This window comes from Meleagris gallopavo, chromosome 19 (genome assembly GCF_905368555.1).
Source record: "Meleagris gallopavo chromosome 19, MGAL_WU_HG_1.1, whole genome shotgun sequence".
NCBI classification, from domain to species: Eukaryota; Metazoa; Chordata; class Aves; order Galliformes; family Phasianidae; genus Meleagris; species Meleagris gallopavo.
In genome coordinates this window covers 816,795-833,103 of record NC_139422.1, presented here as the reverse complement: position 1 = coordinate 833,103, position 16,309 = coordinate 816,795, and the positions used below count along the sequence as shown (strand labels likewise).

Here is a 16,309-nt window from a genome sequence, read left to right as displayed (position 1 = left end):
GCCTGGGGACAGATGTCCCATCCCCAGGCATGGGCACAGCTCCCGTCCCACACTGCCTGCAGCCGCATGGTCTCTCCTGTGTCAGCGGCCAAACACACTGCAAGGTAGCACAGGGCCGCTGCAGATCCCCAGCTCCAGCCACGTCTCTGCCGTTGGATGATGCTGTGGTCAGCACAGAGACCTCCAAAGTGCAGAGCCGCAGCGCCTTCCCACAAGCGGCTGAGTGCAGGATCCCATCCCACGGGGGAGCTGTCGGGATGCGGGAATGGGGCCGTGCACGTGGAGCTGGGGAGCAGCGTGGCTCCGAATCGCTGCTGACCCCTCCGGGACTCGAACTACGTTTCCCACAGCACTTTGCAAAACGAACTGCCCCCTCCTCCGGGTTCTGCGGGACAAGACTGCGTTTCCCAGCCGGCCACGCCGGGAGCGCCGCGCGCAGAGCGCCGAGATCCGCAGCGCCGGGTGAGTGGGGCTGGGGAGAGCCGGGAGCGGTGGGATCGGGTGCAGAGCTCGGGGTGGGCTTTGGGATAGCTGCGAGGTCGGACCTCTCCAGGGCTCCAGCGGAGCTCGCCCGGCTCCGTGCCTCAGTTTCCCCCCAGCGCGGAGATCGGGAGGAGCGCTGCCGGCACCGCGGCACCCAGCAATGGGTGGGAAGAACCCGCAGCTCCTCACGGCAACGCGGAGCTCTCTCCCCAAGGAAAGGCTCCTGCGTTTATTGAGGTGTAGGCTTAAAAATCCACGACGCAGCGTCCTGCCTGCCGTCCCGCTGTCCCGCCGTGTCGCTGCTCGCACGGGAGGTGTCGCTGCGGGACCCGGCAGCAGCTGCCCTGCGCTCTGCCCCAGCGCCCCACGAACGGCCCCGCTCACGCGTGGGCTCCGCTCACCGACACCTGCGGGGATCCCCACTGCCCGTCCCCTCCCAAGGGGTCTCAAAAGCGAAGATCCCATTGCTAGCGCCTCGGAGAGCGCTGCAGCCTCTGTGGTCAGCGGACAGCCTTCATCCGAAGTCCCCCCCATCCCCGTTGCCCCCCCGTGGCAGCTGGCAGCGCTGGGGGATGCTCTGGCCCAGCCCACGCTCTCCTGGATAATCTCGTTGCGCGCAGCCTCCGGCGCCGGCTCGGCTCTTTGCAGCCTCCGGAAGCCCTCTCAGCCCTGGCTGCTGCTCTCCTGCTCCAGAGCTGGCGGCCTGCTGCTTCCCAGCCTCCATTTACCAACGGGTGATCTGATCTTGTGCCAGCTCTGTCTTTAACCCCGTGCCCGACAAGATGACGGCTTCGGGTTCCTGCAGAAAGCAGGGTGTGAGGCTGGGGCTGCTGTCCCCAGGAGGGATTGAGGTTCAGCAGCAGCTGCTTCCCAGCACCAGGAGCTTCCCCAAAACATCCTGTGATTTGCCCATGTCACATCACCTCCAAAATCCATGCATGCTGCTGTGCATAGACACGTCCAGTTTAGCTCCAAGCTGAAATTTGGGTGCCCTGCAGGGAAAGGAACAGGAGCAGCTACAATCTCTTTAGTCTCTACAGAGTCTTTACCAAGGCAGCTTTCCTGCCTGTGAGTACTTGGGCTGATGCCTGAAGCCAAAATGTCCCCAGCACCTGGTGAATTTGGGCTCACAGCGGCATGCCCTTCCTCCCCAGAGCTCACCAGCCCTGTGCCATCCCCAGGGAGCTTCGACCCAGATTCTCACACGTTCTGAGAACCAAGGCTGGGGGGCACAGGGCTGGGTTCAGCAGGGAGGGCTGGGCTGGAGAGGGTGGCTCGCAGAGCCAGTGCTCCATACTGATGCATTTTATCTGAGATGCTTGTAGGGTGAAAAACTCCCTTGCGGAGCTGCAAGGACCCACAGGGTGCCCTTCAGGCATCCAGCACTGAGTTCCAGTCACTGGTGAGGCAGCTGCTGCTGGTGCCTGTGCCAGCTCCTCCTTGTTTTCAGCGCAGGGAACATTATGGAGCCATGGGTTTGTCTCTGCCACAATAGCAGCCTGGTGTTGTGCTGGTGTTTGCCCGTGGGATATTTGTACTTCATCCTGCCTGGGCAGGCTGGGGGGTAAATGAGAGGAATTAGAACTGATCTTGCTTTCTTATGGCAGATGCTGAGAACCTGGCAGAGGAGGAGGTGGAGATTGTGGCATGCTGAGAAGCACAGGGACATGCTGCTGGGAACAGAGCAGGGTGGCTGTGATGACCCTCTCCATCCTGGGGACAATGGTGAGAGCCCTCATCCCAAAGCATCTCAGTGGCAGAGAGCACAAGCACAGGAGGGGTTCAGCAGATGGGCACCAGCGTGGGCATCCTGCCCTGACCCCGTGGGAAGCACATCGCTCCTTTGGCCACCACGTCATTCCCCAGGAGGGCAGTTCAGAGCAGAAAGCCTGGATCTGCCCTTGGCAGCATCCAAAAGCGTCACCCCTCCTCCTGACCCCAGAGCCGGCCTATCCCTTGGCAGCCACATGGCAAAATCCTTCAATGTCTGTCTGTCCAGCACTGTGCAAGGGACAGACAGTGCCAGCTGAGAGCACGCACCTGGTGCTTGCTTTGCACATATGGAAATTATGGGCAGGATGTGGCTCCAGCCTGAGTTCCGAGCAGCGGACCTGGCTGTGGTTTGGGCTGCTGTGATTTGGGACCAGCCGGGCTGCAGCCGATGGTTGCTTAGGAACTGCACACTCACAGCAAGCAAATGGCTGAGAAATAAGGCGTGTGATCACTGCAGAACTGCCTCGTTTTCTGCAGTTGTCGGCAGAAAAAAAATGCAACTGAAAGGCAGGAGCCACCCGAGGTGCGTGCCATCCTGGGCGAGGTGCTGGAGGGGAGGATTCCGTGGTCACGGCACGAGTGCTCTGTCTCCGTGCATCCATTCTCCAATGAACAAGAGGGAGAAGAAGCCCCACTGGCGGAGGCAGCATGCAGAAACTTGGGGCTGCACAAAATGGGAAGTTCGAAGGGGCAGACCCCTGGAAGGCACCGGGCACTGTGCTCCCAGCAGCTCCCAGTGTCCCCAGAGCAGGCAACCCTCAGCAGGTCTGCGGTGCAGTGAGTGCTGCAGGGACAGATCTGAGCACAGCAGTGAGACATGCAGTACGTGACCCTGAGGACAGCTGCCCACCCTGAGGCAGCCCGACTGGTTGCAGGATGCTGATTATTGCATGCCAGCCCTCACACTGCTACTCTGCATACATCATTTTATGATGTCCAGGACAGGAGGAAGGTTCATATACTCCAGTCTTCATGGCAATGCCATGGCACCCACGGCACGGCCCTGCATGACCAACTCAGAGCTTTTTGGTGGTTTTTTTGACAAACACCAGAACCTACAATGATCTCACAGGATACCTCACCCCACTTGAGCCCTGAGGACCCTCACAAACTCTCTGTTAACCCCAGAACATCACAGGCAGTCCCACCACAGGTTATCCTTCCCCTGGGGGCCGCACTCCTGTCCCAGGGCTCTCACAGCCACCAGACCTGCACCACACTTTGGCATCGCATGGGTCAGCCCCACTTGGCTGGCTGCCGGGTGTCCCCACGCAGGAACCAGGCCAGCAGCTGCTTTCCTTATCACCGCCTGCAACCATGTGCTGTCCCTCACCCCTGTGGCTCCCAGCCCGGCTCACGTGGGGGCTTGGCAGCAGCACAGGGAAGCTTGCATTGTGGCTGCCCACTGTGGCCGGGCTGTGGGAGAAAGCAAGGATTTCCTGGCCTGGAGCAAGTCCTTCCCGTCTCCTCCCTGCAGTCCAGTGCTGGGGCTGGGAACCTGCCCAGGAGGCAGCAAGTGGAGCTGAGGTGCTTTGATCAGCATCGCAGTCCAGCGCCCAGACGGTGTCCCAGCAGCTCCGTCCAGGCACAAAATGTCTAACTGGGGGACCGTGGGCATGGGGCTGCTGCGGGATGGCCTCACAGCCTTGCACTCTTGGCAAAAGCCCACTTGGGGAAGTAACCCGGGGGGGATTTGTGTCCCTGGGCTGCAGCTGCCGTCCCTCGTTCTGAGCTGGGGGCAACCTGGAGCGCTGCCAAGGAGAAGCATTTGTGCACTGGAAAATGGCCCCGAGAGCCCCAGCTGGGGACACCTGGCCAGGCAGCTCACATGCACAGCCACGGGCCTCCTGCTCCAAATGTCAGTGCTTCTCTGAGCTGAGAAATCGCTTCCTGCAGACGGAGGGGCCGGCGTGCTGCTGGCAGCAGCGCTGACACACAGCCATGCTCAACCACTTTTGGTTTCACTGTGAGCAGCTGTGCGCAGCGACGCCGTGACCTCGTGGTTCAGCTGTGCCACAGCCACACAGAGATGTCACATCGGCTACAACGAGGGACGTTTTTAGGCTGTTTCCTGTTATTTTTTCCATGATGGGGAATTCCATGTACTGGGGACAGTCTCAGTGGGAAGGGAACGGCTGTCACCTCTGCGCTGACCCGGTGCCTCTTAGAACTTTGCCATTGCCCCATCCTGGGGACAGCATGGGGACCTTGTCCCCAGCAAAGAGCCGGGCCGGAGCAGGGCCACCGTACCCATGGGAAGCTTTAGGCCCGCTCAGCACCCAGCTCCCAGCCAGGCCCTTGGCTCCGGCTCGCTCTCAGCAGAGCTCTGCTTTCTGTCCTGCCGCCCGCTTGTCCTCGCTCGGCTCAAACAGTCCCCGTTTGTTTGGCTCTCGCTGCCGGCTGGAGCCGGGGCCGCGTGCCGGGCCGCCTATGCACAAGGGCCCCTTGTTTGCTGCCGCTCACCGGCCTCCCCCTCCTCGCTCACCCCTCGCCTGCTGTAGCAATTATCCCAATTAGCCATGCCCCTCCCTGCTGTGGGCTGCGCCGCAGACCCCCGTCCTTCCCTCTCCGTGGTGGTGGCATCAGCACTGCTCCATGCACAGGGACACCCCCTGGGCCACCGCCATGGGGACGTGGGCACCTGGGATGGAGCTGCTTGCTTGGAGTGGGATATGGGGGATTGTGCCAAATTCCGGTGTCTGGAGGCCGTGGTTCCTTGTATGCCCTAGTCTGAGGATGAGCATGGCACTGCCTGGTCCTGCAGCTGCCAGCCCTGCACCGTTGGCTGCCCCACATCGCACTGGTTTTCATCCTGTCCCAACCTCAGGGCCAGGCAGTGTGGGCGCAGCCCAATGCCTTCCTCTACACCATGCACCACAGTCGGCACCTTCCTCCCACAGCTGCTGGCCTCACAACACCCAGGGCAGGCGCATGAAATTTCCACTCGCCGACGCAGGCTGGAGTTGTGGCTTCCCCCTGCCATTCCCATACATCAAGGCCATCTTCCCCTCCTGAGCCCCGGGGCAGTGCTGGGAGTCCTTGAGCGGGACCACCCCCAGACAGGGCACGGCACGGCAGAGCATTTATTTCTGCACCCTGGCAATGTGCATCCCGTATGCATCTGGGCAGACAGACCTCACATCTTCTGCCCGTGAGCTGTAGGGTGAGCAGAGCCCCATGCATGGTGGCAGACTGGGGGCGAGACCCCCCCCAGCTGAACCACACAGCGGTCATGCCAGGACGCAGCATTACAGTGCAGGCATCAGCAGGCAGTGCAGTGCTGCTGGGATGGCTCAGAGCACCCCATCTCGTGCTGACAGCAGCCCTGAGCTCCCAGGGTTGGAGCTTGGCGTCTCGAGTCAGCCTGTCTGCTCCCATTTGTGTCTGCTGTGTTTGTGAGCACTGGGCTCACGCAGCCTAGCAGCCCCGTGTTGCTGCAGCCTCCTGCACCACTCAAGGTCCTCCCATGACCCCATCACACATCGGCAGAGCCCTGTTCTGCACTTGCCCTCGGGTGTGCACCCAGAGCAGCACTTTCATCCTCATCAACAGGACTCATCCTCATAGGACTCCTCATCCTTGTCCAGGAATGCTGCAGAGCATCCTGCAGGCTGTGTGGTGCCTGGAGCTCTGCACAGCTTCCCCCCAGATCCATCCCTGACACGTAGCATCAGCTCACAATGGTGCAAGTCTGTGCACAGCACTGCCCTTGGTGGCTCCCCCAGCAGCCATGTCCCCTTCCAGATTGCAGCTCTCTCTTCTGGCTTTCACTTGGAGCTGGCCCTGGGGTAACGGCTCTGATTCCTGCACCCTGTGGAAGCACCTAGAGGATGGAAGAAATCAATAAGAGGAAAGAGGCAGTGGAAATCCTAAGGCCAGGTGATGCCCATCAGCCCTGAAAACCACCTTGTTGCTGGAGCACCCCACAGCCATCACTGCCATGCAGGAGGCAGCTCCCTCCTGTGGGAGTCGGGTACTGCGCATTGTGCTGCCAGGGAATTCCCGGCTCCCCAGGCCCCAGCCTGTCCCAGCTTTGCACATCACTGCACTTTTCATGTGCTGAGCCCTGTGCTGCAGCTCTGTGTGCTGCACGCTGTGCTCAGCCCTGCTCAAACCACAGCAAAGGCACCTGGGGCCCCACGCTCCCCTACAGCCGCAGAGCCGGGCGGGCTGCTGCACACCCACACTGCTCCTACAGGGTAAAGCAAGAGCCTCTGGTTCAGCTTCACCCCCAAGTGAGCTGGAAATGCAGTGCAAAGCTGTGTGCACAGGCACCAGGTGCCCGAGCTGGGCAGGTACAATAGGCAGGAGGCCTGGGGCTGTGCCGACACCCTGCTGGGGACCCAAGCAAAGCAAAGCTGGGGACAGCAGGGTCACAGCTGCAATGACACAGTGCGTCCCTCCAATACAGCAGCCCAGGCACCAGGGCTACTACACTGACTCCCAGCAGAAGAGCTGGGAAAAACCACAGCACCGCTCCTGAGCCCCACATGGTCTGCAAGCAGGTTGCTGGGGGGTCAGGGTCATCACGGCCAGAAGGAAGGTGATGGCAGTCAGACCCCCCTGCCTCAGTTTACCTTCCTCATGCCTATCCATCCCATCCTGCCGTGGGGCAGTAGGAGGCATGGTGGATCTGCAGCACCAACAGTGTGATTTAACCATAAAAATAATGCTCATCACTCCTGGGATCTTGGTGGGGCTTTTGGAACCCACAGAGACTGTGTGTACAGAGTTCAGCGTCCCTGCAGCCCCCGGGTGCATGGCAACACAGGGATGAGCCACGGACATTATGGGAACTTTGCAGATATTCTGAGCACCTCATTTCTCACATTGGGGGCTGTGTACAGGGCTGGAAGCCCACAAAGGACCACTTCCAACCCCCTGCAGATGCATTCAAACAGTGCACAAATGGTCAGGGCCCGACAGCCCCCAGCCCACGCACTGCTGCTGCTGCAAACAGCAACCAGGGCAGAAATAGCAGCTCACAGCAAGAATTCCACCGCCTCCTTGGCCAATGTTCCAACAGCATTCCTCCTTCAGAGCTGTATTGGCTCACCCTGGGCAAGCACCCGTCTGTGGGAGCCCAGCCCTGGCCCTGCACCGCATGGGGCTCACCCTGTGCCACTGCAGCAATGCCACTTCAGCTGGGTGCAGCTGTGGTCCTATCCTGACCCCACTGCTGCTCAAGACTGCGCAGAAGGAAGGAGACAACCAGATACCTGGTAGGGCCCCGCTGAGCACAGCTGCTCTCTGCAGAGCTGGAGGTGAGCTCATTTTTGGGTGCATTATCAGCATGCTGAGTGATTCACCTGTACACAACCCGGTCATTGCAAGGAGCAGGCTGGATTTTGGAACAAATTGTTGATGTGTACAAGACCCAGACAAACAAACTCCATAAGAAGAGTGGCAGGCAACAAATAGACAGGACATGAATCATCAGCAGGGCAGGTATGCAGGTGGCTGTGGGGACATGAAGGAGCACAGTGTGTGCCGGGAGCTCAGTGCTGGGGCAGCGTGCAGCGCTGGGGCTGTTGGCACTTGTCCTGTTGGATGAGCAACAACCCTGTTGGAGCAGATCACTGAGCACACTGTTAATCCAGATGTGCAATAAAGTGCTGAGTGTGCGACTGGATCGAGCAGTTCTGAGGTGATGGGGCTGACGAGGAAGAAAAGTAAGGTCAGGTTATCTTATGGCATAACCATGTGTATCGTCTGGTTGCACCATTGGTGCTTCAACTTGCACTACATCTGTAACATCAAGGTTTGGAAATGATGGATGTGTGACACTGGGAAGCAGTGGGCACCTTGGCACCAACACACTTTTATTCAGCAGGAAGGATCCCTGATAGCATTTGTGATTGTTTTTAAATAGAGCTGTTGCTTAACTCACCAAATAGCAGTGTAATAATGCCGCGTGGCTGGGTCAGCATGGGGATGCCACAGGAATTAATAACAGAAAATGGCTCACGCTCACTCACTTCCTGCAATTTCCTTTGCTCTGTGAGTTCAAGCAGAACACATCGGTTCTTGCTATTTGCATCCAAAAGTGCCAGCAGGAATCCAGGCAAAAAATGGCATGGAGGACAGGGAAGATCAAGGGAATCCCTGTTTTGCACTGTGAAGGTGTGGGACAGCAGCAGCCCCATGCCACATGGAGTGGTGATCAAAGAGTGGCACTCAAATGGACAGCAGCAGCAGGGGGACAAAGCTGAAAATGCATGGGCTCTGGACATGTGAAAGCAGCAGTGTGAAGGCACGGTGCCCATTTCTGGTCCCAGCACAGTCCCAGACCCCACAGCTCAGGGATTTCATTGTGGTGAGTGCTCAGTGGGGGGCTGATAGGGAGATCCCTGGCTGGAAATGGGCACTGCAGCTAGGGAGGAGAAAGAGCTCAGAACCAGACAAAATCCTGAAGCCAGCAGGCCAGAAGGAAAGGGCAGAGAGCAGGAGGGTGCCAAAGGTCTGCAGAAACCCAGCAGTACCCAAAGGAGCACAGTGAGCACCCTGCTCCAAACCGAGGGAGCAGCCCTGCACGCTGCGCTCCTGATGCTGAGTTGGGTGTCCAGAGCCGCACACGGTGCCGAGCCCACCAAAGCCCACCAAAGCCATGGCACAGCAGACAGCTCTGTGCCCAAGGGCTCCCAAGAAGCGGGATGATACTCAGTGGGGTTTGGACCTCAGGTGCATGCGGGGTTCATCTGCAGAGCTGGGCAGCAGGTCTGGCGACGGAGCCGTGGGCTGCAGGTGGGCTGCGTGGGGCTGACCTAGCGGCAGGGCCAGGAAGGCAGCGTGGCATTGGCTCAGGCCATTGCTCAGCCCTGAATCCCGCGTGGGACGCAGCGACATCCCCGTGGGCTGCCTTCCTAACCCCCCAGCGGAACTCCCCCCACCAGCAGCGCAATGCTGAGTCACCGCGCTCCCCCACCCACCCCCCACGCCGTAGCCGGGGGCGACACGGAGCGGGCGGACCCCCCGGGGGGCAGCGTGCTGGGGGGAGGGAGGGCAGGAAGGAAGCGGGGCCGAGCCCCGGGGGGGCGGCGGCGTGCGGAGGGGGCGGGCGCGGGGCGGAGGGCGATGCGGCCGCGGGCCCCGCGCTGCCGCTGCTGAGCGAGAGAAATGTGAGCCGGCTGCACCACTGCAGCGGCACTGCGGGCGCCGGGAGCGCGCAGGGAGCGCGGCCGCGCCGCCGGCAGCGCTGAGCCCCGCGGGACGGCGGGGAGGGAACCGGCACCGCGCGGAGCCGCCCGCCTGCACCTGCCGAACCCAGCCGAGCCCCCCCTCAGCCCGGCGGCCGCTTGCATCAGCCCTCGGCGGGGCACGGCGCGGCGGCCGGGGGGGCGGCGGGGCCGAGGACGGGGACTGCCCGGCTGCGGGGCTCTGCGGTGCCCCTCGCGCCTTTGTCCGAAGGATCGCCTCTCCCACCAGCCCCGGGAGCGGGGAAGCGGCCGGAGGCTGCGGCGGGGCCGTGGGAAGCGGGAGGGAGGCGGCGCGAGCCGGCAGCATCCCCGCGGAGCCGGAGCCGCATCCCCGCGCCTTTCAGATAACCTTTAGCCGCACCGAGCGGGGCCGGAACGCGGCGCACGGCCGCACTGGGACCCCGCGTCCGGAGCACCGTCCGCAGAGCCGCAGCCCCGCAGGTAAGGACGGTCGCGGGCCGGGAGCATCACCCTGCGGGCGCGCAGGCGCGCGTGTATGCCGGGGCACATATATGTGCATGTATGTACGTGCACATGTGTGTATGTGCACGTGTGTACGTGTGTATGTGCACATGTGTGCGTGCACAGCTGGGCTGCGGCCGTGGCTGCGGCTTTGCGGGGCTTTGCGCTGGGAGCGGAGAGCAGGAGCCGGGTGTGCGGAGAGCCGGGGAGAATTGGGGGGGGGGCTGCGTCGCCCCGGGGGTTCGGTGTCGCTGCGGGGCCTGCGCGGAGGGGTGTGACGGCGGACGCTGCCCGGATGGCCGTGTCCGTGCGCTGCTGCGGGTCAGTGCGGGGTGCGGGGGCTCCCGGGATGCCGGTGGGGTGCGGGGTGCGGGACGGGATGCTCACAGGACCCCGTCGCAGCTCCCCCTCCCCTCCCCCCCGGGTCACCGAATTCAGCCGGGCTCCATCTCCAGCAGCTCTCGGGTATCCAAGGCTGAACCCGTCGCTGCCCCCTCCCCAAGCAGATGGCCCCCCCGGCCCCCTCCGTCAGGCCTGGCAGGGAGCAGGCGTCCTGCTAACAGGATTTGCGGCATGATGGAGGAGAGCACAGAGCGCGCCTTCGCACTTCCCGGATTGGGGGGGCTGTCACCGCGCTGTCCCAGGCAGAAAATGTCCCCAGGGCGCTGGCCGCCTCCCCCTCTGTCCCCGAACCCCGGGCCGAGGGCAGGGAGAGGCGGAGGGGGAGAGGAGGAGGAGGAGGGAGCGATGGTAGCAGGGACAGATCAGGAGCGCGCGATAGAGGTAAAAATAGATCCACAGAGCAGAGGAGGGGCTAAACGTGAGCGAGAGCCCTGAGCAGAGGAGGGCCGGCGGGAGCCCCCCCGGGAAGGTGCTGTGTGTGCCGGTCGGGGTGCGGGGACCCCGCGCTGCGGGGCGCATCCCCCCGGGGCAGAGGGCTCTGCGGGGCCCTTCCCAAGAGAGGCCTCGGGGGAAATGTGTGGGGCAGACGGAGGAGGGACCGGTAGGGCCGGTGCTGAGAGAGCGAACCGCGGGATGGAGGCACGCAGCCACCGCCAGCACCGTGCGGGCAGAGCCCCGGGGAGCACAGCAGCCAACATCTTCTTGCTTTTCATTTGCAGTGAGCACAGAGCTGAGCTGGAAACAGAGGCACCGACACCGCAAGGAGAAGGCACGTGGCAGCCCCGGCCCCGGGCGGGATCAGCCCCACGGCCCGTGGGAGCCCACGGTGACAGCGAGTGGGAGAGCCGGGAAGTCAGCGCTGAGGAATCTGCACCAACGCCACGAGGATCCGTACGGCGTACACGGGAATCGAGGCTGGGAGGAGGCGGGCGCTCCCCCTGCGGCACTGCCCACGCTCCGGCCGCGCTCCCCTGCCCCGCGTCATCCTGCATTGCCCCGCACCGTGGGCAGCCGCTCACCCCTCCCGGTGCGGGGCTGCCACCGAGGCAAGGGGGAGCTGCCGGTGACACCGCCGCTGACAGCGATGTCGTGCTGACATCCCGCGGGGAGCAGATGCTTTGATCGCCTGCCCGAGCGCATCCTCAAAGGCAGTTTAGGCAGGATGCGGCCGTGAGCAGCGCCTTCCCGCCTGCACCCTGGGGCGGTCGGAGCAGGGGACACAGCGCCCGCACGTCCCCCGTCCCCAGGATGCGCTCCCACACCGCCGGCTGCCCACCGTGCTCCTACTCCAGAACAAGACTGAAAGCGCTGCATGCTGCCGACATGTTGTAGCCTCATGCAGGCGTCCCTCGGAGACCCCAGAGCGGTGGACGGTAATGTGAAAACGATCCTCATGTCGTGTCTGAAAGGGCAACAGGTCATCATTAAAATGGAGGCGATGAAGATCATCCACCCGGAGAAGTTCTCGGAGCTGCAGGCGGCACCTCCACGCTACGCACCCGCGCCGCGCCGGGAGCCGCCCCTGGTGGCCAAACGAGCGTGGCCCTCCGAGTCCGAGATCATCGTCAACCAGGCGTGCGGGGACATCCCGGCGTTGGATGCGGCCCCCGCGCCGCTGCCACTGCCCCGGACTCCCCCTCTGCCGCGGCGCGAGCGCGGGTACCAGGGCCAGCGGAAGGGCAGCTCGGAGGTGTGCTTCCACCGGCAGCCGCCATCGGACGAGGTGATCGTCAACCAGTACGTGCTGCACCCCTCGACGCCCTGCGAGCCCCTCGAGTGCCCCACCTGCGGCCACATGTACAACTTCACCAACAAGCGGCCGCGCATCCTCTCCTGCCTGCACTCGGTGTGCGAGGAGTGCCTGCAGATCCTCTACGAGTCGTGCCCCAAGTACAAGTTCATCTCCTGCCCCACCTGCAAGCGGGAGACCGTGCTCTTCACCGACTACGGGCTGGCGGCGCTGGCCGTCAACACCAGTATCCTGAACAGACTGCCGGCCGAGGCCCTGGCCACCAACCCCGTGCAGTGGAGCAGCGACACCGACCGCAGCTGCTACCAGACCTTCCGCCAGTACTGCGGGGCCGCCTGCACCTGCCACATCCGAAATCCGCTGTCTTCCTGCACCATCATGTGAGCCCCGTGCCCCGGCCCCGGGAGGGAGAGGACGGCACCGCGTGTGCCAGCAGCGCCTGGCGTGGGATGCTCCGTGCACGTGGGGATGCACCAACCCTCAGCACGGCCACGGACAAGGGCTGGCGATGGGGATGCTGCGCCTTGGGACGTGGCGCAGAGCCGGTGGCAGCTCCCCAAGCACCCGTGGTACTGGGGAGGGGAACGTGGGGGCACGGCACGTCCCTGTGCATCCCCAGCACTGAGCACCCTCCCCCGGGCTCCTTCTCTCTGGAGCGGATGCTGTCCCGATGGTGGCACTGATCTCATCGCCCCGTGGCCGTGGAGTCCCCAGGAGATGCGGTGCCCAGCAGTGGGCAGCAGGATAGCCCCACCGCCCCCCTCTCTGTAATTTATTTGCCAAAGCTTTCGTCTCAGAGGCCACGCACCGTGCGCCCGAGTCGCAGCCACACCGAGCAGACATGTGGCCGTGCCCTCCGCCGGCCCTTGAGGAAAGCTCCTGTTCATCCTCATTTTGGAGGATTTTTCCCCATCCGTCCCAGGCCGCTACGTGTTCACAAAGTCATTGAGCTGCACCCGTTCTCTGTCCACCCACCCGGGGCTGCGAGGGACCCTGCATCCAGCACATCCTGTGCACGGTCTTGCTTTCCCCAGAGCATCTGGACGGGGAAGTTTGCTGCCAAAAGAGCAAAACAAAAACAAAAAAACCTAAAAAAAAGAAAAAAGAAAAAGAAAAAGCCATAATTTGCAAGTGCTCCCTCAGGGCCGAGCACCGCAGCACCGGGGCAGGAGGCTGAGCCCCAGCACGGCCCCCAGGACACCGGGGCTGAGGGAGCCGGGGGCCCCATTGAGCTGCCCCCTCCCACCCTACATGTCTGGAGCAGGGAGCAGCCCCCAGAGCACAGCACCCGCTGGGGATGGGGCTGCGGGGCGGGGGGGGCAGGTGATGCCCTGGCACTGCCCTGCTGCCCAGAGCTGAGGGCGGGGAACGGGGGCCGATCCCGATTCTGTTCTGCTCTGCCAAAGCCTCCCGCCGCTGGTTGTGACAATGACCATGTTTTATACCCGGCCTTGTTCAACCCCACCAGTCTCCCCAATAAAGATTATATTGGAACGAAGGGCGAGAAGGCGTATCGGGGTGTGATGCTGTGGGGCCGTGGGACTGCGTAGCAGCGGGACACCGCACCGTGTCCCCATGTGCTCCGTGGGGTACTGGTGAAGTGGGCGGACCCCAAGGATGGGCTTCCCCAGGAGCAGGAGCTGCTGCATCCCCCTCTGGTTCATCCCCTCCCCGCCCAATGGCAACCCCATGGGCACTCATGGAGGGACACGGGGGCACCTGGAGGAGCACCGCTGCAAGAGCAGGGCCGGACCAGGGGGTTGGCACAAGGGAGGATGTTCTATGGGACACCATGCGGCTGCACCCTGAGCAAACAGCACCTGCAGGGAGCACCTGGTGCCTATCCCGAGCGAGCAGTGGGGTTGCCGCTGGAGAGATGTGCAGCTGTGCCATGCAGCCTGGCACACACTGCTGCATATCCAGCACCAGTAGTGGGATGGCCTCAACCCCGCCTCCAGCAGGAACACCGCATTGCCCTGAGCAATGCTGAATTCTCCAGCCCTGGAGAACTCCTCAGTGCCCCAAAGGGAGCAAAGGCCCACATGTGCAGCCCTGGGGCAGCTCTGCCCTCCAAGCAGGGATTTGCCCTATTTGTTATGTAAGGATGAAGGGTACAGCGTGTCCTCCCCTCTCTGCGGTACCTCTTGGGCACAGAGCAAATTTAATGCCACTAATTTGATTTTGAGTTGCAATTAAGGAAGAAATGGGGCCTTTCAGGGCTGAGTGCTGGGCGCCAGCATTTCTCCAGACCTATTAACCTCGAACAAGTGCTCGTTGGGGCAGGAGCCCAAGCACGCTGCTAGAGGACAGGACCTAAGTCCCAGCTGTAGGGGGAACTCAGAGCCTGCCAGAGGCGCCCCAGCACCCCAAACCCCATCAGGCTCCCAGAGCTGTGACCAGCCAGAGCTATGGCCCTCCATGTTGTATTTTCCAAGCACGCTGAGTTCTACTGGCTGCAAAAACATAACAGAGAGTTCTGCCCCGTCCTGCCCAAGTTGCACAATGCTGCTGTGCAGCCTGCATGGGGAACCTTGGCACAGGGCAGCCATGGGAGCAGGGAGGAAGCTGCTTGCAACAGCTCCTTCCAGGAGCCTTGCGCAACAGAGTGTAACCCCAAGATGCAAAGATAACGGGATGTGGCACAGAGCCTAAGCAGCTGGGACAGATCCCGGGGCAGCACTGGCCCCACATCATGGGGCCTAAAAACCCCAGCTCTGAGAACTGGCATGCTCAGTGCATGCCTCTGGTGGCATGCAACGTGGGTGCTGCCCAGCACGACCCTTCTCACAGCCCCAGTGTCCCACTGCCACCTGCCAGAATCCCAAGAGAGCTTCAGAGAGAGTTGCCAGGGGAGAGGTATTGTGGGTGTGCAGGGATGGGGATAGTCACACCACTGCATTGGGGACACCAGGCACTCCCTCTCTTGCCATCAGCTGCAGGGGGCTGTGAAGCATTTGGGACACAATTGTGTGAGGAGCTGGTGAAAGGGCAGAGGGTGGGGGCATGGGACAGTGGGGTTGGGACTGGGATGGAGGGGGAGAGGGACTATGGAATGCAAGGGGACGATGGGGCAGGTGAGATGTGAGGGGAAGGCTGCAGGGAAGTGTGTATGGAGGGGTTCTAGGGGCCACAGGGGGTGTGCATGAGGAGACAGGGCTTTGGGACATCGCATGGCACTGTGCATGTGGGAGCAGCTCTGGGGGGTTGAGCCCTGCACCCCTCTGCAGCCTCCCCCAGCCCTCAGCAGACTGCTATCAGTGCTAAATATAACAGAGTCCTTGTGAACAGATACGGCTGCCACATTCCTGCAGGACAGCCCTTCCTGCGCTCCCCAGAGCTGCTGCCCCATAGCTGGGACCCCATCTCTGGGAGCCTGGGGGGCATTCACCTTCTTCCAGCCCCCAGCCTGGAGAGGGGAGAGCGGATTGCTGGAGGATGGCACTGAGTGTGGTGCTCCCATGTTGGTCCCCATGGAACTGCTGTGTTCTGGTTTGCCCCAGAAAACCTGTCCCCTCCACAACGTAATGTAGAGCAGGGACATGCGTCAGGTGTCCCATGTGGTGACAGAACCCCCCCGGCGAGCCCTCCCCTCCCTGCAGGCCCAACAGAGCCAAAAAATGCCCCCAGCCAGGCTGAGCTTGTGCTTCTCCTAATGGAGCTGCTCTACTTTGTATAAATAATTGTCCCTCAGTGTGATGGGGGTGTAGGGCGGGGGGTCTGCTCTTCTGCCTGAGCCATTTCAGGGTGCCCTTCTCCCTCCTGTCTGTCATGAACACTGACACAGTGACAGTGCCCTAAGGTCCCCACGGTCACAGCCCTGTGCAGGGACATGCAGTGCATTTCTAGGGAAGGAGGGCAAAGTGGAGGCACGTGGCTGCTTGCAAAACTTCACAGGGCACAGCGGTGCCAGGCAGGCCTTGTGGAGGTAGCAGGGTGGGAGCAGAGGGTGGGACAGCATGGGGAAGCAAGGAGGAATGCTGGTGCTGAGGTTCTTCCCAGCCATGCAGGAGGTGCCCAGCAGTCCCAAGAGCAGCACTATGGGCTCCCCTCCCCATCCCCTGTGTCCTGCCCAGCGCTGCCTGTGTGCAGCTGTTGGGAGCACAGTGGTGTTTGCTCGCTTATCTCCAAGCAGGGGGAGGTGAGAGGTGTGAGAAAGGTACCAGTGCCGGCTGGCACCATGCAGTGGGGCTGGAGGCTGTGGGGTGCTGGGAATACAGGTGCCCTCTGCCAAAGGGCTGGAGAC

The 16,309-nt window shown here is 62.3% G+C and overlaps 1 protein-coding gene across 3 annotated transcripts; it reads left to right on the top strand.

The window, feature by feature from the left end:
* The first annotated feature begins 9,305 nt into the window (after positions 1-9,305).
* Positions 9,306-13,573, top strand: RNF208 (ring finger protein 208). 3 transcript variants are annotated; one of them, XM_085239370.1, is made up of 2 exons: positions 9,306-9,893; positions 11,036-13,573. In XM_085239370.1, exon 2 carries the CDS (start codon positions 11,629-11,631, stop codon positions 12,448-12,450), a length of 822 nt encoding a protein of 273 aa, XP_085095496.1. In that variant the 5' UTR covers positions 9,306-9,893; positions 11,036-11,628; the 3' UTR covers positions 12,451-13,573. The 3 variants fall into 3 exon arrangements, with proteins under 3 accessions (XP_085095496.1, XP_085095497.1, XP_085095498.1); XM_085239371.1 differs by lacking the exon at positions 9,306-9,893 and adding an exon at positions 10,735-10,785; XM_085239372.1 differs by lacking the exon at positions 9,306-9,893 and adding an exon at positions 10,897-10,917.
* The last annotated feature ends 2,736 nt before the right edge of the window (positions 13,574-16,309 follow it).

What these genes read in the sequence shown, in the direction of transcription:
- RNF208 (XM_085239370.1), top strand. Translation starts at nt 11,629, where the DNA reads ATGCTGCCGACATGTTGTAGCCTCATGCAGGCGTCCCTCGGAGACCCC.